At 45.2% G+C, this 26760-nt stretch overlaps 1 protein-coding gene across 1 annotated transcript in view; it reads left to right on the top strand.

Moving 5' to 3' along the window:
• Window positions 1-26760, top strand: part of SPOCK2 (SPARC (osteonectin), cwcv and kazal like domains proteoglycan 2) — a 49391-nt gene that overhangs the window by 9836 nt on the left and 12795 nt on the right. Inside the window, exons 2-4 of the mRNA XM_034777222.1 lie at window positions 15323-15331; window positions 18945-18990; window positions 23576-23690. Of these exons, the coding sequence (XP_034633113.1) occupies window positions 15323-15331; window positions 18945-18990; window positions 23576-23690 (170 nt within the window). The remainder of the gene's footprint in view (window positions 1-15322; window positions 15332-18944; window positions 18991-23575; window positions 23691-26760) is intronic.

The raw sequence follows: 26760 nt of genomic DNA, 5'->3' as shown, positions 1-26760 counted from the left end.
TTCTGCATCCACCTAAAGAATTATATGCTTCAGTGTTTGTGTGTTCATTGCGCGTTGGGATATTTTGTTTGTACGTTGGAGTCTGTGCGGCTTACATGTGCTGGGAGGGATGTTGGGGGGAGTGTGCCCATGGGGTATTTTCTAGGGATTTCATACATCATGACTCTACTGTTCAGATTCTCAGGGGCTTCTGGAAGAGTATAAAATTAGCTGTGATGGAGGGGACAAGGGGATCCCATGTAGACCCAGAGCTGGGATTTATCTGTGAGAAAGATAGGATGTGAGGAGATGGCCTCTTGAGCTTTGTTAATGAGGATACATTTGAGAGTCTGTATGGTTAATGGGCTCAGGTCCATGAGATGATAGTCATGAGATATGGAGCTATTAGGTAATAGCTGTCAAAGACTCCTGAGACCTATTAGATCACAGAGTCCATCCCCAAACAGTGGGTGTATGTGACACTATACTTGATCTTGGCCAAGAAGCCGCAATATCTGTTCTCTGTCCTTCATGGTGTTCTCAACCCCTTCCAACTTAGTGTGGCCTGCACATTTAATGAACATTCTGTCACTCCCCCTCTCCCAGATCATTAGACCTAACTCTGACCCCTGTGGCGTCCCTCTACTCCTCCCACAGCTTGATATATAGCCATTTGTCATCATTAACCTTTGTTTTCAGCCCTTCAGGCATGTGCCCATGCTCATTTCCAAGCCAAAATCAACTGGCCACCACAGACTTAGCAATGAGGGGGATGTAAAGGGGGGAGGATTAGAGGATGCTTTTCTAACAGGGTAGCTACCAGAGCAGAAGAAGTGTTTGGCTGCTAAGGTGCTGTATTAATACATAGAATTGCCACCTCTCATTCCAGCCCTCCTGCCTTGAACTTCACTGCAATCCAGAGTTCATGGAGATATTTTTACCAGGATTCATTCCATTGAGGTTTAAGTGCTTTCCTAGTAAATTGTAGCTACAACGAGTCCTCTGTCTAGCGAAACACAGAACGGCTTGGAAATACTGTTAATGTGACTGGGTTTCTAATATGATCCTAATGCTTGTGTATCCAGTGGTGGCTGGTGTATCCTGTGGTGTTCACTGTACTCCTTTCCCCCTGGGAATGGCCCCTGGTTTGGGGGATTCTGTTTGAGGTTACTACTTTATATACACCCCTCCCCCACCCCACCCCCGAGGAATGTGTCTTCTGTGACCTCCTATTTTCCCCTGCTTTATGGCCCTCTGGTTTTGGAGGTCTTGCATCACAGCTGCCACCTTTTTCATCAGGAAGGACTATCCCGGACTCTACTTGAGTATGTCAGTATCATTGACTAACTGGTGTGCAAAGTTGCCTTGGGCAATGTGAGGTGCTTCCTCCATCCAGAAACTGAATTCGATGCCTCCGCAGCACACGTAGAACCTGGTCTCCCATTCCAGGAAAGGGAGAGAATGGGAGCAGGACACCTGTAACTCAGACGGCACTGGGCCCAACCATATATTCAGCAGTGAGCACATTGATGGCTTCTAGAGACTAGTCAGGCTCTCACTATCAGTTCTGTTGGTGGTGGTGATTATTTTATTAATTTTTATTATGACACCAGAGGTCTCAACCAAGATCAGGGCCCCATTGTGCTAGGCACTGTACAGACACACCTCCGTTAACAAGCTTACAGACTAGACAGGGCAGACAAAGGAATGTTAGTCCTATTTTACAGATGGGGGACTAAGACATAAAGCCCACAAGTTATAACTGTTTATTAGTTCCTTAGCTTTTCAGCTAGTTTTTTTTCCCTAATTACTGGGTATTAAGGTTTGCTCACAACAGAACCGTTAGGTCTTCCATCTACTCCCTCTTTTTGTTAATAACTACAGAAAAGCCATAATTTTCTGTTTGAGACATCTTAACTCATTTCCATAGCAACAGTTTGAAGCCACAAAGACTAAACCATCAGTGAATTGTCTTGAAAAATACCTCTTAATTAAGAAAAAATGAAGGGATTATTGATAATTCATTTAGCCTGCTGGTTAGTAGAGAATTGGCTAACTTCTGTCCTGAATCTGCCTGAGCACAAGATATTGCTTGTGTTGGGCTCACTCCATTCTTCTGACTGTCTATGCGGCTCACGGGACATCCCCAAGTTTGGGACATGGTTGCCCAAGGCTGTGAAAAAGCCTGAAGATACAAGGTCATTCCTGCTCCAAAGAGTTTGCAAGGAAGAAAGGGAATACTTTTACCCCTATTTTATGGTCAGCTGAGACACAGAGAGATGAAGTAAATCCATTCTCAGTCCCTTTGTATTTTTAAGACATGGAAACAAGGGCATTAGGTTGTTTTTGTTTTTTAACTTAAATTTGTGGTATGTTAATATAACAAAGGTAGTAGATCTAACTGATCCATATTTAGCAGTAGAAGCTCATGTGCTTCTAGCTCTCTGAACTACAATGTACAGTTAAGCACAGACTGCCTTGCATACCTGGGCAGGGGAACCAAGTACAGTAACTTATACAACTACTAAACCAAAACGGTAGAAACAATATTCTGCACTGTTATGGCATCTTTCATCCAAGGATCTCAAAGCACTTCACAGATGATGATAAAACCTAATAACTAGAGCCCTGCGCGGATACAAAATTTGTATCCGCATCCGATCCGTGATCTGCAAACATGGTCTGTGGATATCCCCATGTGGATGGGGGATATCCGCAGATTTGCAGGGCTCTAGTAATAACTAGAATTGGTTGAGAATTTTCTGACGGAACAGTTTTCCATCAGAAAATGCTGATTCCACAGAATCAAAATGTTTCAAGGGAACTTGATGATTATGTCAACTTTTGATGAAACCTCTCTGCCTGCCTGATTTCCTGCCATCCCACCAACCAACGACTGGCAGATAGGCTCCCTGGGCTGCCCAGTTCTCTGCATGCCCACCAGGCAAGCAGCCTGGGTCTGTGGGATGTCTGACAGGCAGGTTGGGTGGGGAGTCTGCCCAGCTAGTGGGCTCTCTAGGGTGCTAGGCTTTGTGGCTGGCCAGCTCTCAGGATCCCTGGCTCCCCAGTTAGCTGCTAGGTACTCCCTGGATCTCTGGCAGTTCACCTGGTGGGCTGTCAGGATGCCAACACCCAGCCTGTCTGGCTGCCTCTCTAGCAGGATCCTGGGAAGCCAGCCAGCTGGGGAGCTGGGTTGCCTGCAGTCCAGGCTAGGAGCCTGTAAGCAGAGAAATTCCATTTTGAGTCTCCCAAAATGGAAATTTTCTATCTTTTCTCTCCCATAAAAATATCTAGAGTTGGTTTTGTTCTGGTTCAGAATAAAACCTTTTTCAAAATCTCTAAATTTTCATCGAACAGACCATCCAGTTCCAGCACAGCTCTCCTAATAACTGTATGTAAGGAAAGATGGGTAAACTGAGGCAAAGAGCGACTTAACGGGGGTGTTGTGTGAGGGTTACAGTGACCTAGAAACAGACAGTTTTCATGCAAATGTCTATGTTAATAAAATGAAAGGGATGAGAAATACAGATCTGGCCATCTTTCTAGCCCATCCCTCCATCGCCATAGCTTGTATTGCAGAATTATTTCTGACCAGAAATGCAAGGGACCAGCTTCTTCCTGAGAGCTGCAGCTGCTCGGCACCTCTGAAAATTGGGCCCACTGTTGCCAATGTGAATGTATTTCACCGGAGGGAACGGAGTCATGTGACTTGTCAACGCAGCCCATTGCACTGCTGAGTCTCATTTTAAAAGCCATCGCTGTCGTCTCTTCTCCATTTGGGAAGACAGCTCCTATTCTCAGGCAGTGCACTGACATTTATTGTATGTTACAGCGATTAGCAACCACTGTGGCAGGGTTGAGATTTCTACTCATCTTTTCTGTTTCCCTTCCTTTCCCCTCCCCTCATTCATATGAACAGGGGATGAGGAAGTTTTCAGTGTCTGTCTGGGGCTCACTGAGCAATGCAGTGCACCTTGCTTTCCAAAGTCACTGTCTTCATGTTTCCTCTAATGTGCTTGAGTGCTGCTGTAATGGATATGCAGAGCAGAGTGACCTCACTGAAGCAGAGTGCATGGGCTGGGAGCACAGACCAGGCAGCAATTAATTGCTTTCACTGAACTGCATCTGGCCAATGAAAGCTAATGCAGTGAGTCAGTGCTGCCCTGGGTTTTGCTCTTTCTTTGCACTTGGCTTCCAGGATATTTGGGGGTTATGTGTTGGTTTTTATTGCCTTTCATTGTTTACTCTTATCTCTGTCCGGCATGTCCTTTGTATTATTCATCACTCTTTTTTTCTGTCACTTAATTTCTTTTTCTCTCTTTCTCTTTCATACCTCTTCCTTTCTTCCTTTTCTTTATTTACTCTATTTTCCTTTAATCTCTCTCTCTCTTTCTCTCTTCCTCCCTCTCGCACTCTTTCCAAATACTCCTTTCACTCAAGTGGAGTGTGCTGTTTCAGGACACTGTGTGTGTCAATTAATAAGCTGTCGGCTTTCCTCTTACACAGAGCTTGACAGAACCTCTAAAAGGTCTTTCCCTGAAAAGCCAGCATGAATCAAACTTAAAATGGTTTCTCCTCTGGATGCTTGGAGCCCCTCCTATGCCACGTTGTGTGTTAATGTCTCTTACTGTCTCTTTTGTTACTGTTAATGTTGTTTCATGATTCTTTGGAGGTTTAGATCTTGCTCCATCTTTGTGTTGTCAGGGCTCCTAACCCATAGTTCTTTCAGGGGGCCAGAATGAGCAAGCACCTTCTCAGCCAGGCAGTAATTGAGCACAGAGAAAGACGATCCGCTTTGCCCCAACAAGACGCTGCTGTGTCAACCCTTTCCATGAAGAGAGGTTGCAGATACCTTGTTGTACTGATTGGAGAAGTGTGGAACCTTGGAGTGAGACCTAACAAACCTGATCTTAAAAAAAAAAAAAAAAATAAGACTAATAAATGCTTTGCTGAGACTGCATGAAATGTCAGCATCGTTATCTAATGCAGTGCCGAGCTTTTTGAGCTACTGTAATGAAATAAATGAAAGTCTCTACTTTCACCTCTGTCCTGCACTTACTTGCTTCTCATTTTAAAGCATATGCAGATGATTAGACAAACAACAGAATCAATAGGTTGTTCCCTGTGTGGGGGAGGGGGAGCTTAAAGTGACCCTGGTGCTAGTTTGAAGGTCCTGGATTGATATCCTTGGTGGCCTGAATCTTCTGTCGGGTGTGTACCAGCAGAGCTGGACATTCAGGACATGTGAATGTTACTCTACGCTCCCTACTTCAGTGATGAACTTCTCTGCTGGGACCTGGTGTATTGCTGCTGGCTCCTACCCATTGAGTCATGAACCATATTGGACTGGTACAAACCCCAGTCTTGTCATCATGAGTCTGTGGTTTGGAGCAGCCAGACATCCAGGGAGGGTTATAGTGTGCACAAATGGTGAGAGGCACCAGCAGTTATTGCCTGATACCAGTCCAAAACTTGTGCTATAAATTGGGACTGTTGCCTGAAAATGTTAGGAAGCCCTGGCCTGTTCATCCCTACAGGGGATAATGCTGGGGCAGTTCTAGTGCAGGCTTCCCCCACACCTCTCTCTTCCTAGCATGCCTCAGACCTGTGTTAGAGAGATTACACCTGTAAAGTGAGACAGTAGTTCAGCCTTCAGGCCCACTGAGTCCATAGCATCTGTGTTGAGGCTGCCCAAGGGATACCAGCTATGATCTCATTTATCTAATGACTGTGGTTGTCCATCAGAAATTGGAGAGAGCTACCAGCTAGTTTAACAATAGAGGTCTGTCAGTGGCCTATTTAAATGACTCAGACATTACTGATCTGGCCAGGATTGGAAACTCAGCTGAGCTAGAGGAGGAAGGATCTGTTTCTCATTCCTGATCCTTGAGCCATCCAGTCTACAAACTGCTCCGTTATTTTTTTGCTGGGGAGTTTCCGTACCTATTATTTTAAAATCTATTTAGTGAGGAGGAGGGGAAAGTAAAGCATGTGCAGGAGTCTTATGATCTCAGCATGAGCAAGAGCACTATGGTAAACGACTGTGCACCCAATTTTAGGTTGCTTCTGAGACGCCTGTGGATTAATAACTGATACCAGTTGGTTGCCAAACTCTATTTTCCTTCTGACTAACCAGCAACAGAGCTGATTTCCAAGCTAACTGTTACAGTGTAGAGACAGTCAGTATTCAGTATAACTCAGCACCCTAGATCTTTCAGTCACCTCCTCTGCCAGCCTTCCTCTGTCCATCTGGAAGCACAGCTGCAAAGGAGATGTATGGGGTGTGTGTGCACATCCTGCTGCAGCCAGGTGGCAGAATCCATCACTTACTGTAATGCTAAGCACCACTGAAGACTTTTTGGGTACCCCAAGACTCCCATTCAGTCAGACCAAGCGTGGACTGACCAGGTTGGACTTTATAGGCTCTTCATCTGTGTAAATTCATAATTATTTGTGAAATATTTCTCATTGTATTTCTGAGTTTCTTTGAGTGTCCAGCCAATTAACTGACAATTGAGAGCAACAACCGGGCAGTTCCCCCCTGGCAAAGGTGAGAGGGAAGGGAGCTGAGCAAACTCCATGTCATTTTGCTCTGTAGCTACCCTTCTTTGTCTCCCCTGCGGTGTTTTCTTTTCCTTAATCTCGTGGACGCCAGCAATAGTGGGGACAGCAGATTAGAATGTTGAAATGTTTGTTTTGAGTTGATAACCTGAGAAATGAGTACATCAAAGGCATGTCTCTCCTTGTGACTGACCAGCAGTCTATCAATACAGAGCTATTCTTTACTAGCACAATGCAGCAGCTGATTTCTCTGCAGCCTAGTCAGCATCACAATAAATAAATCTTTGATTTAATCTTCAATATAAATGTTGCATTCTCGATCTAGAATGACAGGACGGGGTTGAGGTTCCTGCTCTTCTGCATAGTTGCCTTTCACCTCCTTAGAACTTCAAATAAAAAAGGGATTTTTTTAAAAAAAAGAGCCCAACCTTCCTTTTAAAAAGAATAATGGTGGTTTATAACGTAGGTTCTACTAACCTGTTCTTAGACTCCCTCTGTAGGGCAGGGTGCCTAGACTGGATGGGGTTTTGTTATTCCCTTTTCACCCCCCTCCTCCAATCTTGTGATATAAGAAGAGAAGCAGCTAAAACCATAAACGCTTGTGCATTGCTGCTGATGCAGTCTGCCTGACATGTTTCCACCTGAGTGGAGGCTGCGTTTAAGTGGTGGGTAAAGTGATCTCTTTGCATGGAGTCTGTGAAGCACTTTAAGGTCCTTTGGGATGAAAGGTGCTGTAGAAATGTCAGGTGTTGTACGTGAGAGCTTGGTACCGACAGCGCGTGTGTTTCTGTGTGATCTACACTGGCACAACTTTGGCTTGCAAGCTGCAATGGGGGAAAAGGTTGAACTGCCAGCAACATACCAATCTGGGGAATTTTGAGCAAGGAAGCCTGTACTATGTGTGAATTCTGGCAGTCCTGGGATTTCCTGCCTCCCCCACTCCCCTGAAGATGTTATGTGACCAGAGGCTACTAGTGCTCCAGGGAGGCCAATAATATTGCATGGTGTCCTTGTCTGTTTATATTAGGCTACGTCAAGGGTGAGGGGCTGCAATGTTAGTGAGAGGAAGAGCAGAAATACAGTAGCAGGAGTGCCACAATGTGTGAGCAGAGAGGGACAAAGTCCCCTGCCCACTCCCCCAACTCCCAATACATTTGGTAAAAACTTGTCCCTCATCTGGTAGTGCTGCTGCTGCAGCCTCAGAGGCAGCATGGTGCCAAGCCAGCGGGTCTTCTCTCCGTGTCCATAGAGAATGGCAGTGGCAGAGGAGCTGGGGCTGCAACTACTGCTGGCTGGTAGGGATGGTGCTGCCTCTCCTGGGCTCCCCACATGCTGCCTGCAAGGGAGGAGGGTGCTGAGGAGCTGGCTCTGTATGAGTGGGGAATACCAAGGAAGTGGCTCTGACTGAGAGTGCTGGTTCTGGGGAGAGGTGGTGGTAGCCTGGCAACAGCATTGCCACTCTTAGGCCTTTTAAACTGCACAGGCTGTGCAGGCCCCACTCAGGTGCCCAAAGTCCTCCACCACTTCCTAGTAACTCATGGGCAAGGCAGGCTCAGTCCCAGGCAGCCGGCTGAAGTGAAGGTCCCAGCCTGGCCACCAGAGGGCGCGAACACTGAGTGGGTGGGTGGCACAGAAAAGAACCAACCCCACCCAGCAATTTAACTTCATGGCAGATCTGAATTTAACTTCATGGCAGATCGCCCCCGTTCTTTGTTGGCTGCAGAATTGCTGTTTACTTAGATTTAGTTTAGATGCACCCCACTCTACCCCTGGCCCCTTGAAGACCCAAGTAGTGCCCTGACAGGTGGAGCCATTGAAAAGGCTGTAGATAAAGCAGAAGAGGGCTGGGAAAACAACATACTTGTTCACACCTAGACCAATCAATATGACGAGCAAGCCAGTCTCCTTTGCATCTACAGATATCACTGTCTGAGTAATTGCTAAATTACTGTCTGAGTAATTGCTATAAAAATCTTTTCAGGATTAAAAATGAGGTTCTAAGGAGCCTCTTTTCTGTGTGTCTCTTACTGTCAGTCTTCGCTGTTCTTGGAAGCTGCTATTAAGTGTCTTATGAAATGCAAAGAATTCCAAGAAGATGGCATTTACTTAATTTTAAAAGGTAATAATGGAAACTGCGATTTGATCTGGAGAGGCGTGTGTGGCAGAACCCACTGTGATTTCCATTACACTAAGTCAAGGAATATCTAGCAGACTGGGGACTGGAAGGAAGCCCTGAGTCACTGTCTGTAGGCAGGAAGGGAAGGGTTAGAAAAGGGTCCTCCTGAGGGTGGGATGGAGGAGAGCTATTTCAGGTGGGCCCCCACAAGTCAAGCTGGATTGTTACTTTGTCCAAAGACTAAACCAAAACTGCACTTCCCTCAACAAGGCCCAGCAGGTAGGAGTGTGTTGAATGAAGCCAAGTGAGTGAGTGTTGCCTGGGCATTGTTCCAGAAAAGGACAGGAGCAGCTGACAGGAAAAAGGACTCGTGGCACAGCAAGCTTCTTTTAAACATTTAATAGTTTTGATTTTCATCCTTTATTTCCATCATGGGAAGAACATGAAATTGGAGGGTGGGGTAACTAGCATAGCTCTGTTGAACAGACATGCTGGTGAAAGGTGCTGGCTTGACAGCCACAGGAGACTGAAATCTTCTGTTCTGCCATGGAACAGGGAGAGCAACAGAGCAAGCTTCCACATGCTGCCTTGCTAATGTGCCTCAACCCTGAGCGGCAGGCACCACTGCTGAGGGTGAGAGGATAGTTCAGTTTCCATCTCTCTGCTGAGGCTACCACTTTAAGACATGGAGGACTGTGAATCAGAAACTGCACTGGAACCACATGGTCCTTTCACAAAGGACATGTAGTCTGGCAGCTGGTCACTACTGACTTGGACTGGATTTGAACCAGTGACTAGGTGGTGAAAGGCCATTATCCATCCTGGCTCCCTCTTGTGGTGGCACCATGTCTGGTTGTTAAGAGGACTCTACTCTAATAAATGCATGTTCTGGCACCGAAGTGGCAGAACTTTTAAGACCATTTGAAAGGAAATGCAGGAATCTCCTTAGGAAGTGCAGTCATGCTATTTAGAATCCATCAGCGCACGAGATGGCTTGTGGTCTGATAAATGCACACAGAGCTCTGAACTACTCTGAATGCACTTTACCACTGGCACTAGATAGCTCAGCTGCCGGGAGAAGTAGCAGGGATAGAGCTGATCTCAGATCAATAATACAAAATGGAATGGATGCAAGCAAATAGCTGCTTCAATGTGATACTGCAGCACTGGCTCACTCTGTCACCTGGTCTGCATGCTACAGTACATCCCTGGGGAGCATATGGGCTGTTGCAATTAACCACATCTATTGGTATCTGCTGGAAAACATTCCCTCTTTTTGCTGCTCATCCTGCACCCTTCTGAGCTAGGAAAAGTGATTCCAAACTCCCCTTCCAGAATCTCCTCCCAGTTCTGTGCCTCTTCAGGAGGTGCCCAGCTGGACAGCTCCTCAGTGATGCTGGATGGTGTAGGCATTAGTCAGCCATTCTGTCCTGAGGGGGTTGTAGGGATTGTCTAAAAAAAAGCCTGCTGCACTCCTAAGAAAAGGGATCTCCCAACAGTGTCTATGCTGTGGCCATTAGCTTCCACTCTAAAGAAACTCAAGGTCAGAGTTTCTTGTCTGAGCTCACTCTCTGACATCCCCCATAAAGGGAAATTCAAGTAGAGGAAGCTAATGGCTGCTTGCCCCACATTCTCAAAGGTCAACAGGCTCTTTTAGTTCATCAGTTATCCCAGGTTGGATGGGTAACTATTATTTCTACTCTGACCAGTGTCACCAAGAAAATGCCCAGCAAAACAGCTACTGAAGGGATATCCCTCCACCTGCCACTTGTGGAGTGAGGATAAATAACGGGACAGTGAGGGGTAATAAGTGGATTTCTGTGTTTAACACATGTAGATAATTGGCCTGTGCCCCTACAAAGTCTTTCTGTCTCTGGAAGCTAGCATACATAAATGGCAGCTGCGGTGTACCAAATGCACACAGCTGGATATGATGTCATTGCTGATACATCTAGAACAATATCTATGTTGCCCTGGGCATGACAGGATGTGATAGATCCATTGGCAAGAGAGAGCCCACACCCAGTGAGGGAATATTTTATTCTGCTTATTTCTCTCCTCTCTTCTGGTCTTCTCCCATTCACCATTTATCTTCTCTACTTTCCTGTTTTTATTTCCTCTCTTCTCCTCTAGCTCTTATTGTGATAGAGTATTTTGCTCCCCACTCTCTGAAATGGGACATCGTTTTCTCAAACTCTTTTTGTTTACAGTGGGGAGCATTAGAAGCATTTGATGTTTTGCTATGTAATAACAAATCAAGGGGCTTTATTTTAAATTTTGCCCTGTGGAGAAATATATTTTTTTTTAACTCTTCTGAGGTCCTGAATGTGAGGCTTCTGGATTGGAGGAGGCAGCGAGCATTTCCAGCATCCTCTCCATGGCCTTTGTTCTGGTGCCAAACTTCCTTTCCGTAGCACAAGATCAGGCAAAGTCTCTTTTCTGTGCTTTCAGCTCCTGAGGGAGCTGCTGTCTCGAGTGACCTACACTGTCAACAATCCTTCCCCCCCCCCCATTCCCAACCATAGAATGTGACACAAACAAAAGTGCTGGCTCACAGGTTTTATTTAAATAATCTTGTACAATCTGAAAATAAACCTCCACAAGAACTAGGCGGGGACTGATTAAATCCCCTGCAGCCATGAGCTTACTGATGGCATTTGAAAGAGACTTGGTTTTGGGGACTTTCCAACGTGCACATAGTACGTTATTGCTTTATTGTGTATAGCATCTTCCATACAGAATGCTTCCTAAAGCTGTCTGCAGAGTTAAATAACAAAGCTGCAGAGAGGCGTAATTGCCAGTAGCAAAGGGAGAGAGATTCTGAGGTAGGAGAGAGAGACATTAAATGCAGGATTTCATAGCCAGATGAAGAAGGAGAGTCAAGGACAGGTGGAATTGCAGGAGGCCACTCCCAACAGCTGGAGCTGAAGAGGAGAAGACACTGGCACCAACACTGTCCGGATTGTATGGAGGGGACAGAGAGTTGGTGGAGGCTATGCAGAGGGAGGGAGAGGAGAGGAAAGTGGTCAAGAGCCCAGATCCTTCTCTTGTGTGTTGGAATAAATTGGGGCCAACTCCATTGAAATCCACGTGTGAAATTACACCTGTGTAAAATGGGTGTAAGTGTAGGGAGCTGTGAGATGCACTGGACACGTCTGTGTTTGTTGTTTAATGTTCACAGGGGAAAGTTCTTGTCCCCCTGACAGTGTCAGCCTCAGGGATACTTCAGGAACGTGTGGGATCTCCCTCTCCTCCCTTTTCAGGCACTAGAGTGACCATTCCTTTCCCATCCCATCCAGCTGACAGTGAGTTCTCCCTTCCCTTTCTCCAGCTCACCCCATCTAGCTGAGTGAGGGCTCTTTTCCCTTCTCTGCTATTAAATCACAAGTTATCCATTTTCTCTTTCTGACAATTTACTAATAAGCCTGGTACAGAACAATTACCAGAAGGTGTGCGTGAGGTGTTAATGAACCACCATTGATTGGTTTATTACACATGCGCACAGACTACTGGCCCATCAAGGCCCATCCCCTTTCTCTGGCAGAAGCCAATGCCTGATGTTTCAGAGGGCGGTGACGCTCCCTCCCCCAATATAGGAAAGTGTTCGTGTCAGGCTGCATGCAACAGTTGGATTCTTTCTGGGCCTGTGCCCTGGTCCTCTTACATCTGTGGTGTGTTCCCACGGTTGGTGGTGATACAGAGGGTGCTTTGAGAGGGTTTATCCCATGTCTCCCCCATGATAACATGCTGCACTGTCCCAGCAGCCCCACGAAGCTGGCCTCTGCAGCATGTCACCCTGGCAGCACTGCAGCCATTGCTGTGCTGCAGATGGCACTCAGCCTGCCCTTGACTGCATCCTGTGCCAGTGAGGGCACTGATCAATACTGGCTCTGACACACACTATCTTTCCAAAAAGGCTCCCGCTGATTCAGCCTTTCCAAGAGCCATTTCCAGTCCCACCTCAGCGAGTGACCCTGAGAGGGCAGCTGGCTCCACAATGCAGCAAGCCACCAGCTTCTCAAAGAAGTCCATTTGCTAGCTTGGCAGAGCTCCTGCAGGGTGGCAGTGTGCCATGTCTGATGATGTGCTGTTTCCTTTGGTGAGAGGGGCACTGTTTGTTATGCTTTGTTTGCTCGGCGGATTGGGGTCATTGAACATGCTCGCAGTGGGAGTGGAAAGGGTTGGAAGTCCTGAGTGTGTTCAGTAGAAAAAACATTGGTTTTGTCCTGCCTCTGCTCTGTATTGCCATCCCCACAAAGAGCGCCGTTGGCAGATGGGACACACAATGCCTTTGAGCCTATCGCAGCATGGCTGCATCAATCCAGCTCTCTTAGTCCAAGGCTCCAGCTGTGCGGAAACCTGCCAGCATCAGGAGGAGGAGGAAGAAGTGGTTTGAGGCTTGGCGAGGAAGATAAAAAAAACACTGGGAAAGGAAGAAGAAGAGTCATTGAAGAGGTGCTTGCGGGCTTGGAAGAGTCCCCCAAGCAGGAAAGTGGAGAGATGGATGGTTCTTTTAGAGACTGAACAAAGGGACAGGTTTCCTGTTAGGAGGGGTCTGTAATTGTATGTCTGCTGCTATTCTCACCAGACAGATAAAGTGCTATTTAAAAACCTTACTGGATTTGGGACCCAGCCTGGGACCCCTCTGCCCATGCTGATATCCCTTAAAGGGGTCCTTTTTTGTTTGCTCCTTTTTGAACCTTTCAGAAAATAAAGTTCTGTTATCCAGAAAGGTTGGGGTTCTGTACTGAGAAACTGTGCATTGTCTGAGCTATCAGAACAAACAGCCTGGGTCTTTTTAGCAAGACAAGGGAAAGGAAACTGGGACAGATAGTGCTGCATCTCTCTGTGTATGTGCATGTTCAATTATAGCAACGTGTGTGTGTGCATGTGCACATGTGTGTGTTTATTAGAGACACAGAGGTCACTCTAGTAGTCTCATTTAAACTATTGAGAGAGAAAATGAAGGCAGTGTTAAGATGCAAATATTTTACTAGCAGAACGGCTGGAGGGAATGAGGATTTAAAAAAACCAGTTTTAAAGGTATGTAGTGCAGGTATTTGATGGCCTTGCACTGCACGGAGTTAACTCGTGTAGCTCCTGAATTAGATATTGGGTTCTGCCAGGTCTGACCACAATATATTAGTCTCTGCAAGCGGCTAAGGGGCGGAGGAAATAGCAGGGCCGACTCTACCAGACAGCTAGTCATTTAAGGGAGCACCATGTATGAGGCAGTGAAACACTTGGAGACACTGTGGGTGACTGTGGGTTGGCAGGGATAGACATTTGCCAGTTTGCCTGGCAAAACCCCTGGATCTGGGCTTTGAAGCAGTAATGAGAAACCCTGGGTGACAGCATGCTCCTGACAGCTGCAATATTCTTAAAGGACCCAACTGTATCATACAACACCAGGGCAGCTCAGGAAGTCCCTATGTGATGTCCCTGTATGGTGGATTCATGGTTCACTTGGGATGTAGGTGTCCCAGAGACGGGCTGAGCTAAAGACCTATACCTAATCCCTCCCTTACAAATTGCAGGCAGATAGTTGCATCTAGAAAATATGTTGTTACCAATCTGTGACCTTCAAAGGCTGGAGTTGCATAGGACCCCATGTCTTATCACAGCCTCGTTTTCCTCAGACCTGTCCAAGTGCATTAGCAAGAGCTTCTCTAGCATCAGCCCCTTGCTTGGAGGCTCTACCAGAGGGTGGCATCCCCCAAGTCCATTTTGTAGAAATATAGGATTTCTCTTGGCTTTCTTCCCGTTTGGGATAAATGTGAAGCCTGCATAGGAGCCAGCTCTTCTCCTGAGCTGAGCAGCAGCTGCTGATAGGACATGTGGTATGGCTGATATCAGCCCCCAGGGCTCTTGGACATGTCAGAATGGAAGATTAACACTGGAGCTGTGGATGGTGCGCTAAAGAGAACAGCTGGGACCAAAGGTGCGGGGACATCCATTTTACCAGGAGCCAAATAACATCCTGTGACAGCACTAATTTGGCTTAAATCAGTAAAGAAGTCTCTTGCAATAGAATATTGGTCACTGCCAAGCCTCCTAATGATACCGTCCCCCTCCCCTATGCTCTAAAATGTCCCTTCCTGGGTGTATGAGAAGGGAGCTGTCATAACAGGAGAACAGTCAGGATTTCATTGCCTGCAAATATGCCTTTTTTTTTGTTTAACATTATTTTATTGCAGAGAGACTGCAGAACAATAGAAAGGTACTTGTATTATTGTGAACTCTGCTGTATGAAACATTACATCCATCTGCTGAAACATCATTGTTTCTGTCCCAGGGCTAACCAAGAAGTGTTGGGAGCAGTGCTGCAGCTTGCACAAAGCCTGAATTATCAGCCTTTGCCTTAATTTTTGTTCCTTGCAATCAAATTCCATTGTTGCCATTGTGACAGAAGTACGACTTAATAAATGCAAATTAAGAAAGCAAGAAAAGATGCATTGGGGGAGTCTTTATAAAAACACATCACTTGGAGGAAATGAATTATGACATTTCAGGGAATCTAAACAAAGAAATACTGTCTGTGTGATCACAAACCCAGCCCTTTCTCGCAGCCTGAGCTCTGGCAGTGTCGGTATATTTCATGTGTGTTCTCTTTTCTCTCTCCTTTTGTTTTTTCACCTACTCTTCTGCTGTGGGCTGAATTCGCAGGAGGTAGAGGTTAGTATCGATTTTTGAATCTGGTTTCATTTAATCTTTACAGGGCATCTGTGTCTTGTTCCCTGTGTTCTCCACCCCAGCTCCCTCCCTCTAGTTTTAGTTTATCAGGAGAATATTTTGAGTTGATTTGAACAGTTGCATGTTGCATGAAGTATGGCCAGGATGAGTGTGTGTCTGTGTAGAGCCCTGCAAATCTGCGGATATCTGTGGACCATTTTTGTGGATCATGGATGGATGCAGATCCAAATTTTGTATGTGCACAGGGCTCTATGTATGTGGTTGCGTGCGTATATGTGTGTGTGTGCCTATACATATGCACATATGCATATTGACCCCCAGGCAGAGGGCCACTTAAGTGGGAATGAAATGATGCACGAGCCTGGTGCTGGCCCTCTGCGCAGGGTGAATTTCATCCTGAGAAACTGTATATATAATCATCACCACAGGGCCGCCCAGAGGGGGGCAAGTGGGGCAATTTGCCCCGGGCCCCACAGGGGCCCCGCGAGCCCTGGCCGAGAATACCTTCCCTGGGTAGAGGTGCCTTTTTCATCTTTACTCACCCGGTGGCGCTCCACGTCTTCAGCGGCGGGCCCTTGACTCGCTCTGGATCTTCGGCGGCACTTCAGCGGCGGGTCCTTCAGTGCCGCCGAAGACCTGGAGCAAGTGAAGGGACCCGCCGCCGAAGTGCCGCCAAAGACTCGGAGCGCCACCCGGTGAGTACAAGCGCCGCAGCGGGTGGCGCCTTTTTTTATGCCCCAAGCCCTGCCACAAGATAGAGGGCCCCACTGATGGAATTGAACCAGCGTCTATCAGAGAGGATTGTTGTTACATGTTAAGCATCGACAGTGCTCAGCACTGTATAAAAGTCTAGGAAGACCCTGTTCCTGCCTCCAAGAGTTAATAATCTAAATAAGCCCAGAGAGCTCAAGGAAGAGCATTCTACACGATAGTGAGTCCCTAGTACCAGAGGCTGAATTTCCTTACTGGAGGGGACAGTCAACAACACTGTTGTTCAAAGGGTGTGGCATGTGTGATCTGCTGTAATTTAACACAGGCCATCCGGGCACTTCAGAGAGTCTTACAAGAATGTTCGTTCATGGTTGGCAAAGAAAAGAGACCTGCAAGGAGAAACCCATTCTAGTGCTGACATTACAAATGAGATGCACACCCGTAATCTCTTCCAGGGCCTGGATTCATTTACTGTTAAACCCTGCCCTCGCATTTTTATTTGTATTCTCTGCGTTTGATTCTGTGTATATAACATATTAAAGGCCAGGGTAATCAATTATTTTTTGTCAAGGTCCACATTTCTTGGTCAAGGTATAGTCAAGATCCAGGCTCCAGGGAAAATAATACAAAAATAATAACAATACTGATAATAAATAAAAAGATTTTTGCAATCTGTTCAAAAGTAGCTGGGGATCTGGATTTGGCCCATGGTCCACCTATTGACTACCCTGTTAAAGGAGAACAGCTCCAGTGGTTGTGGTGGGGCTGTTAATTGTTGGTAACTTTCCAAATCTGGAGACTCTCAACAAACAAGGGAAGGATTCAGAGGTTTAACCTTTGCACAGCAGGGGGAGGAAGTGTGGTTAGACAGGGGACTGCAAGTCAGGATAAGGGGCACCACAAGGCAGGGGGTAGAGAGGGGCAAAGCTTCCCCAGTCCTGACACATTAGGTAAAATGTTGTCCCCCAGCTGGTAGTACTGCTGAGGCCTCCGAGGTAGTGCGGTACTCAGCCAGCAGGTCTTTGCCCCTGCCCACAGAGAATGGCATCGGCGCAGGAGCTTGTGCTGGTACTGCTGCCAGCAGTCAGGAATGGCACTGCCTCTCTGGGGCTCCCCATACATTGCCTGTGTGGGAGAGCGATACCAAAGAGCTGTCTCTAAGGGTGCTGGTCCCGGGAGGGATGGTGGTGGCCTGGGCAACAGTGTTGCCGCTGCCAGGCCTTTTTTACTGTGCAACCTGTGCAGACCCCACCAGGAGCCTGAACTCTGCCGGAACTTCCTAGTAACGCCTGAGGTCGTGCGAGGCAGGGCCAGGCTGGCTCAGTCCCTGGTGTCTAGCCAGAGTGAAGGGCCAAGTCAAGCCACCAGAAGGCACTGGTGCTGATTAGGGGGTTGGCACAGAAAAGCATCCATCCTTCCCAGCAATTTAACTTTGAGGCTCAGGATCAATCTGGTAAGGCCCATCCCCACCCTCCCGCTTGAGACCCCAGGCAGGGCCCCTGGTCAGGACTCTTGGGTTCTATTCCCAGATCTTCTGACTTGCTGTGTGTCACTAGGCAAGTTACTTGATCTCTCTGCACCTCAGCTTCACCCCCCACAAAACATGAACTTTAGACCCATTGGGTCTGGTATTATTCCTTTCATTTTCTTATTTTTATTGCACATCTGACTTTTATCCTTTATTCTCCATTTCCTCACCTTAATAGTAGTGTTGCTTTTCCCTGGAAATCTGTGGAAAGATTCTACTGCCTATTTGCTTGATGTGGACAGAGGCCACTGTCATGGATGGGCTGGGGAGCGGGGAGAAGCAGTGAGGAACCTCAAGTGCTGAGCCTTCACAAATGATCAATCACTTTTCAGGATGAGGGAGTCAGAGACAAAGGACTTGTGTTTTTTCTTCCCAAGAATTGTAACTGATTCAGCACCTTACATTCTAACAGCTGTGCCAGCATCTGATAACTTTTCCTGCCACTTCCAAGCCATGACCTGGTGGCCCTTTACAGTGCAATGACGCTGGGGCAGCAAGCAATGTATTACTATGAGTGTATGGAGGTCCCTGCACGAAGGAGGTTAGGGCAGTAAGTCCCTGACGTTCTAAACTGTAGGCTCCCCCTGTTGAATATGTTTGTGTAAATGCACCAGGTGAATTGGGAAAATGCAGATACCCTGCAGGTCTTCACAGATGCCTTTGAGACTGTTAACCCCAGTTTGAGGTTAGGGCATCAGACTGCTTCTGCCCCTCATGTGCTGGAGCAAGATTTGCACCTCTCTGCCGTGAGGCAAGGATTTATGTTCTTCAGTTTTCCTATTTGTGGGGTTTGCCATTAAATGAACACACCAACGGCCAAGGCAAGTACAATCCTGAAATTAGATTTAGCAGCTGGACTTTGGTGTGAGGGCACAAGCATGCACATCCTGCCATCCCTCTGCATTGCCCATCTGCGCAGTTGTGTGAGCAGGCTGGATACTGGAATGTGTGAAAATCTCACTCTTGAGCAGTGGATCTGCAGAGCCCTGTGTGTGAAGCAAACAAGGTTTTGTATGTTACAGGTCAGGAATGTGAGCAGAGGTAGGTGTGTGTGTGTGTGAGAGAGAGAGAGAGAGAGAGAGAGAGAGAACTAGACCTTTCTGTTTCCAAGAGGACCAAATTCCCCTCACCAGCAATGCAGAACACAGAATAAATAAACACAATATGAATCTTTGCATTGTCTTTGTAACCATATGTGTGGCCCCCTGCTAGAGTCCTAGCCATGAGGAAGGCATCATTGTTACATCCCCGGGCCAGTGTTACCTCTAAACATTGATCAGGCTCATCGTTCTGAGCATTTGGATTTTGATATTTGGCATGTTCTGTTGACTAAGCTGTTTTCTCTTCCTTCACTAGGATGACTATATCAAGAGCTGGGAAGATAATCAGCCAGTTGATGAAGGTAACTTTATTTCTTGGTTGTGCTCACTTACTAAGGAGCTGATGACTTTTCCTTGGAAGGTCCTTATAGAAAGTCCTGTGGCTCTGAACTGAAGCCCTTTCTGAGACGTGTTCTGCACCAATTACTTGGGTCTTGTGTGGAAACAGAACCTTTGTACCCCCGAGGAAACCCAGGAAGTGGGGCTGCCAATTCCTGAATTGAGCCCCACCAGCCAGTGAAAGGACAATGGAGGTGCCCTCTATTGGATGAGATTTAAACTGAGGTCTTGACCACTGTGGTCATTAAAGATCTCATTCCACTTTATTAAGAGTCCATGTCCTGCCTAAATTCCAGCTTGAGTAAATTCTACCTGCATTTTCCCTGCAGATTCAGCATGATACAGTATTCTTCACTTAGATGCTGAAGGTTTGGGTAGGGATGCTGCGTGCTGCTGCAGTTGTGATCCAGCCCTGTGTTTACTATACTTCAGTGTAGAGTTAAATGATCTCCCTTGGCAACTTTTGTAAAGACACTATATAAATGCTAGGCGCTGTTGTTTTGTTTTCATCTGCTCCTGTTGCTGATTCTCCAGTTGAAGTCAGGCTCCTTATTTTGACTCCACAATGAATTGCTCTGGAAACAGGCTAGGGTTGTGAAGTCATGGATGATTCTTGTTTCAGGTTCAAGGGGAATGTACTTGAAGAAGCAATGATACTATCTTTATGAAGCTATCGCTAATCATACAAATGAATGAAGAAACCCACTCAGGAAATATGACAAGTAGGCTAAACTGAATCAGAATAGGTTGTATTTCAGGATTTGCTATGAAGCATCCACTGCCCTTTAAATAAACGATACTCTTTGAGTGTTGATCCTTCTGTCCCTCACCCCTCTGCACAGTTTTACTGTACTCCTAATAGGTACCTGAATGTGTTCCCATTTGGACATGATCCCTGCATTGGCTGTGGGATAATGGCCCATCCTGCTAGAGGTGTACTGTTGCCCCGTTGCTGTGCCTAATGCTGGATTTCCCTTCAGCCAGGGCTGGGTCTGCTGTGTGCTATTATGCAACACCGTCTACACTCACTTGTGAAGGGCTGTGAAACACAAGGCATCTGTTGGTGTCAGGAGCAGGTTGATAGCAGCTCTAGATCACAGCCAGTGCTGCCTGCTGCAGCTGGTCATCTGTCCATGAGGAGGTTCTCTAGGCAGTGGGAGATCGTGTTCGCAGAGGGTTGGACGACATCTGAGACCCAGCATGTGAAGCATTAAAAAATCTTATGCTTGTTTCTTTGCAGTGCTTGAATTTGCCCCCAAAGTGCAGTTTTACCAAACTGGAGGGACAGAAGAAGCATGGCAGAAATTAGTTTTACCTCATTTATAGATTCCAAGGCCACTGCTGTGATCCTCTAGTCTCACTTCCTGTATAACACAGGCCACAGAACTTCCCCAAAAGAACTCCTAGAGCAGATCTTTTAGAAAAACATACATTGTTGATTTAAAAATCGCCAGTGATGGAGAATCCACCATGACCCTTGGTAAATTGTTCCAGTGGTTAATTACCATCACTGTTAAAAATGTACACCTTATTTCCAGTCTGAATTTGTCGCGCTTCAACTTCCAGCCATTGGATTGTGTTACACGTTTCTCTGCTAGATTGAAGAGCCCATGATCAAATATTTGTTCTCTATTTAGGTACTTATAGACTGTCATCAAGTCACCCCTTACCCTTCTCTTTGTTAAAATAAATAGAGCTCCTTGAGTCTGTCACTGTAAGACATGTATTCTAATCCTTTAACCATTCTCATGGCTCTTCTCTGAACCCTCTTCAATTTATCAACAGCCTTCTGGAATTGCGGGCACCAGAACTAGATTATATATTGCAGCAGCACTAGCACAAGTGCCAAATACAGAGGTAAAATAACCTCTCTACTCCTATTCAGTTTGGATATTTATGCATCCAAGGATTGCATTAGTGCTTTTTGCCACAGGGTCACACTGAGAGCCCATGTCGAGCTGATTATCCACCACAACCCCCGATCTTTTTCAGAGTCACTGCTTCCCTAGTTAGAGTCCACCATCCTGTAAGTATGGCCTACATTCTTTGTTCCTAGTTGTATACATTTACATTTAGCTGTATTAAAACACACATTGTTTGCACCCAGCTTACCAAGAAATTCCAATTGCTCTGTCAGTTAACTGCTTTCTTCATTATTTACCACTCCCCCAATTTTTGTGTCATCTGCAAACTTTATCAGTGATGATTTTATGTCCCAGATCACTGATAAAAATGTAAAATAGCATAGGTCCAAGAACAGATCCTTGGGGGGACTGCACTAACCCCCCCCCCCCATGATGATTCCCTGTTTACAGTTATATTTTGATACCTGTCAGTTAGCCAGCTTTTAATCCATTTAATGTGTGCCATATTGATTTTATATGATTAAAAAACTAAAATCAAAAGGTTGTGCAGTATCAAGTCAAATGCCTTACAGAAGTCCAAGTGTATTACATCAACACTATTACCTTTATCAGACAAATTTGTAATCTAATAAAAAAATCTAGTTAGTTTTTGATAGGATCTATTTTCCATAAACCCAGGTTAAGGGCATCAATTATATTACCCTTCTTTAATTCTTTACTAATTGTGTCCCATATCAGCCACTCCATTATCTTGCCCAGGAATGATGTCAGACTGACTGGCCTATAATTACCCAGGTCATCCCATTTACCCTTTTTAAATATTGGCACAACTTTAGCTTTATTCCAGTCTTTTGGAATTCCCCAGTGTTACAAACCTTATTGACAATCAATATTAATGGTCCAGTGAGCTCCTGAGCCAGCTCTTGTAAAACTCTTGAATGCAAGTTATCTGGACCTGCTGATTTAAAAATGTCTAAATTTAGTAGCTGCTATTTAACATTCTCCTAAGATGCTAGTGGAATAGAAAGAGAGTTATCATCATTTGATATGACTGTGTCATCTGTTTTTTCCCAAATACAGAACAGTAATAGTTATTGAACACTTCTGCCTATCTGCATTATTATTGATAATTCTACCATTTCCATCTAGTAATTGACCACTGTTAAAATTCTTTTTGTTCCTAATATATATAAAACTTCTTATTCTCCTTAACTTCGCCTTGTGTCCTTTTGCTTTCCTTATCAGTTTTCTCCTAGCTTTTGATTTATGTTTATTGCTACCAAATTCCCCTTTCTTCCATTTGTTATATATTATTTTTTAATTTTTTATAGCTGCCTTCTCTTTCCCTCTAAACTAAGTTGGTTTTTGAACCAATATGGCCTTCTTGCTTGATAGTGGATTTTTGGGCATCTAGTAAAGTATCCTTAAACAATTCCCAATGATCATTCACATTGTCTAATTAAATTCTTTTCCCCTGGCTGATTTGGTGCATAATCATTTCCAACTTTGTAAAACTGGCCCCTTTAAAGCACAAAAATAATACTGGTCTGGACATTATTCTGTTTGCATGTTATAAATGTGATCAAATCATGATCACTTGTATCTAAGCTACCATTAATTTTTAGTTCTGTGATGAGGTCCTCTTTATCTGTGAAGACGAGATTTAATATAGAATTCCCCTGTGTTGGATGCAACACTTTTTGAGTTAGGAAGTTGTCATCTGTAATATTTAAAAATACCAAGAATGTTTTAGTACTGTCAGCATGACATCTCTAGCATATGTCATTCAGTTGAAATCATGCAGATCTTTTTCCTACACATTATAGTTAGATGCATAAGGAGCTGGTCATTCTGTTCCCTACTAGATTTGTTTGGTCTGTAACAGACATCAACGAGTTTGTGATTTTGTGCTTAGTTAGCTTTTATTGTGTTATCCATCACGTCCTGATTTGGAAAGGTCGGGCTCCTGGTCTTTAATCTGCCTGAGCATGGGGCCGCAGTGACTCAAGCTGAATCCCCCTGAGTGCTGCCCCAGCAATAAAGCAGCTCATCAGTGACTAATACTGTTCTTGACAAGCTGACTTCTTGCTATTCTACAGATAGGACCCCAGTGAGCTGATATTTTTCGCAATTCAGAATGTGAGCAAATAAATACATGTCGTTTTGTTGACACTATCTCTCTATGTTGTTAGTTATACTTAGCACCTTCTAAATGTTAACTCACCCTAGGCACTGTACAAACACAGAACAATAAGAGGGTCCCTGCGACAAAGAATTTACAATCCAAGTACAAGACAAGAAAGAACAGATAGATACAAACAGACAGACATTGGGGGAATACAAGAAAACAATGAGACAATATTGATCAGCATGATAGGCAGAGGTCTGAGAACAGCTGCCTAACTATTGTCAAGGCTTTTGTCATCATAGCAAAGGAGAGTTTTAAAGATGGATTTGAAGGAGCACACAAAAGTAAATGTGAAATGACTTAATAAAGATCATTAGGAGAGTCTGTGTTGTGTGCCTTCCTAAAATGAATATTAAGACACAAGACCTATGTTGAGGCAGTCCTCATTGAGACTCTCCTGCCTCATTCAGGGTGGATAGCAACCATAGCGGAACTGGTAAGTGAGATAAGGGCTGTTTGGTATACTAGCTATTCACTTTCTTTTTCTGTCTTCAGCTTTGGACACAACCAAGGACCCCTGCCAGAAAGTGAAGTGTAGCCGGCACAAAGTTTGCATTGCCCAGGGCTACCAGAGGGCTATGTGTATTAGCCGCAAAAAGTTAGAGCACAGGTAAGAGAGGGTCTTGGGTCTGTGCAAGATTTCTGAAATGGGATTGTTCCTATTACAATTTATTGCACTGGAGATTACAGAGGCATTCACTCCTTCCCCCCCAATCTCACTTTTTAATACACGGATTCCAGAAATGTCCATTAGGACCGGTGATATGCTTGCATATTGTGCCAATTCCTATGCTCTGGAAAAATAGTCACATGTGAACAATCTCACTTGGCAAACAATGCTATAAAGGGGTAAGGTCATAGTTAGGAGGTCATGCAGAGAGATGTACTCTAGTGATCATTTTTGGCAGGATCAGACTTGGACAGATGCTGCAGATGGTATTAGTCCATTAATTTAAAATCAGTTCTTGAATTCACTGCTCTTTGTAATAATCTTCTTGACTCCTATGGGAGAACTTTTTCTTGTTTCCTAATTCTTACCAGTGTGTTTTTTTTTTTTTTTTTTTATTCTGCTGCACCAACACACGCTGTTTTATTATTCTGGGGTTGACTGTAAATGCAGAGTGGCTCGGAATGTTTTTTGATCTGTTTTGTTTGTTTTATAAGAAAACTGGATCAAAGCTTTTAAAAAATAAATAACCCTAGTTCTATAACAAAGATACTTTGCAAACAGACTGAGAGGAAAAGAGAAAGTGGTATGGCCCAGTTTACCATGACAGTGTTTTTAACAGTGCTAAAGGCCAATAGGCCACATTATTGCTAAGCCAGGTGTTAAATGGGAGTAATGAACAGGTGGTTGGATGCTGTTGCTATCCACATGGTCAGCTCCCAGTGGACACAGACCTCCAAGTCACATTCTTCTCATCTTTATTCCTGTGTGACAGGCAGACCCGGGGAGCCTACAGAATCTGGCATTAGGAAAGACTTCCTTAATCAACAGAGGTGAAACTTGGCCTGGATTTTTCTATCCACTTGAGGCCAAGTAGATTCTTACCTCAAGCAGCTATAGGGACAGAGCAGGAATGCTTAAAGAGCACTGGGCTTTATTCGACAGGAAAGACAGGATCATTTTTGTTCTGAACCTCCCTGTATCCCACACTCTAAAGTTCCTGGCTGAGTCTTTTACAACTGGCAGTATATTCGGGGTATGGCTGTTCTTGTTGCAGTTTTGGGCCCTGAGTGGTAAATACAGAACCCTCTCTAGGGATGGGAACATGGAGTAGCAGGGACAAAAAAACCAATGCCAGTTGGAGGGACCTTGGCAGGCTATTAGGGTGTGGGAACATAGGCGAACCAGCCCTCCCCCTTTCTAGGAGGATGGGAACTTGGAGGTAATTTGCTCTGAACCCCTCCTGTTTTCCTCAATGCCATGAATGGGCTTCGGGCAGCTCCACAGACTGGTTGTTATAATTAAAGGTGATCTTGGCACTTATTGTCTTCAGCGGTGATCTCCCCTTCCCCCAAGATTTGATCTTAAGAACAATGAATGCATGCCTGAAGGGCCCTGGGCGCCATAACGGAAATAGTTACCAACAGCACTCAAAGGCCTTGTCTACACTGGGGGCAGCATGTAGCTAAATGCCACAGCGAAAAGGGCTGTGACCACACTGTGATATGTAGCTACATGCCTCATTGAAAGGCTCTGGCAGGAGGGAGGTAGAAAAGAAAGGCTCTGGCAGCAGGGATCTGCTGGAATCTTTCCCTGATGCCTCCACCCACCAGAGGCTTTCCCCACTGCTGGAGCTTTTCCTAGTGGTGGGGAAAGGCTCTGTCATTGAGACACTACGCTATTAAACATAGCAGTGTAGACAGGGAAGCACCGTTTGTGCGTGTAATGAGCCATGTAGGATATATACCCTAGGGTTTTGGTGTGTTTTTACTCTCCTCACTAAGCAGTACCTTACCGTTTACACTACTATTTATGTGTGCGCTAGGGGGTATGCAGCATCTGTACTCTGCAGTAAGTGTAGACATAGTCTAGTAAAATACTGGCGTGTTTGTGCTATGTCTGGAAGATCCCCATAGCCAGCAAGCACATGAAGTGGAATAGAAACCCTACTCCTCCAAACTAAATAGGAAACAAAAAGGTGTTGGGCCTTGCCTAGAATAATGCTTCAGGCATAGGCTGGCCAGCAGGGAGCAAGAGAGTTCCCAGAGTCACATGCCCTATTATATTAATTGAAATGGAATATATGGGCCCAAAGGTGTTAACATAACCCAGTCACTGCCCAACATTAAATAGTTTTAAACAAGGTTCGGGGTTTGGTACACAAAGACCTCAGCCTGATTGGTTCCATGGCAAACAAACCATTAAAAATTCTGTTAGCCTTTTATTAAAGACACAAAAAAGAAGGAGAAACAGTTAAAACCTTTGGAATGTAAACATTAAGGCTTTCATTTTAGCAACATTCCTTGTTCCCTTTCTCTGTAGCTGAAGAGATTTTTAGAAGGAAAAACCTCTTGTTTGACAATATTTGGGTTTGTATGAAAGATGGTAATAACTGTCCTTTTTGGGAAAAGAGAAGTTAGTTAAGATGGTCTGGAGCTGTTGTTTCTGTTGTTGTTACAGTCTGATCCCATTTCCTAGAAGACAAAACAAACCAAACACACACAAAAAGGGAGAGAAAAGAATAGCAAGGATAGAAAATGCAGTTTCCGTCACTGGTGTTGACTCTTGCTTGCAACCTCTCTGCTGCAGAAACACAGGCCCAATACATGGTCTTATCAGCCAGTCTTAGACTTGGCAAATTTGTACCAGCATCGGGCTGTTCAGGGCATTACAGTTAGCTGCCTCTTTCTGATCACAGGCTGACAGCAGTGTTGCAAAATGTACCCTGTTGGCCATCTAAGCCAGACTCTTATAAACCGAAGGAAAAAGGAGAGGAATAGGGAAGACAAGAAATATGGTGGGGAAGGAAAAGAACATACACGGGTAGAGGGTGACAAAGTCTAACATCCCAGGTGGTATTTGGAGTTCAGCTGAAGCCAGTGGAAGTGGCAATGTCATCTGGGTCCCTCTGGTCAGGACAATTTTCAGGATTAGGATGAAGAAGGTCTGGGGTCCCAGGAGACGATGGGGCTGGCAGCCATGATGGTGAAACTCATTCCTTCCCCTCTCTTCT

The sequence above is a fragment of the Trachemys scripta genome, chromosome 7 (assembly GCF_013100865.1).
Source record: "Trachemys scripta elegans isolate TJP31775 chromosome 7, CAS_Tse_1.0, whole genome shotgun sequence".
In the NCBI taxonomy this organism is placed as follows: Eukaryota; Metazoa; Chordata; order Testudines; family Emydidae; genus Trachemys; species Trachemys scripta.
Note: the sequence above shows the minus strand (reverse complement) of the source record. Positions and strands in the feature narration are given on the sequence as shown.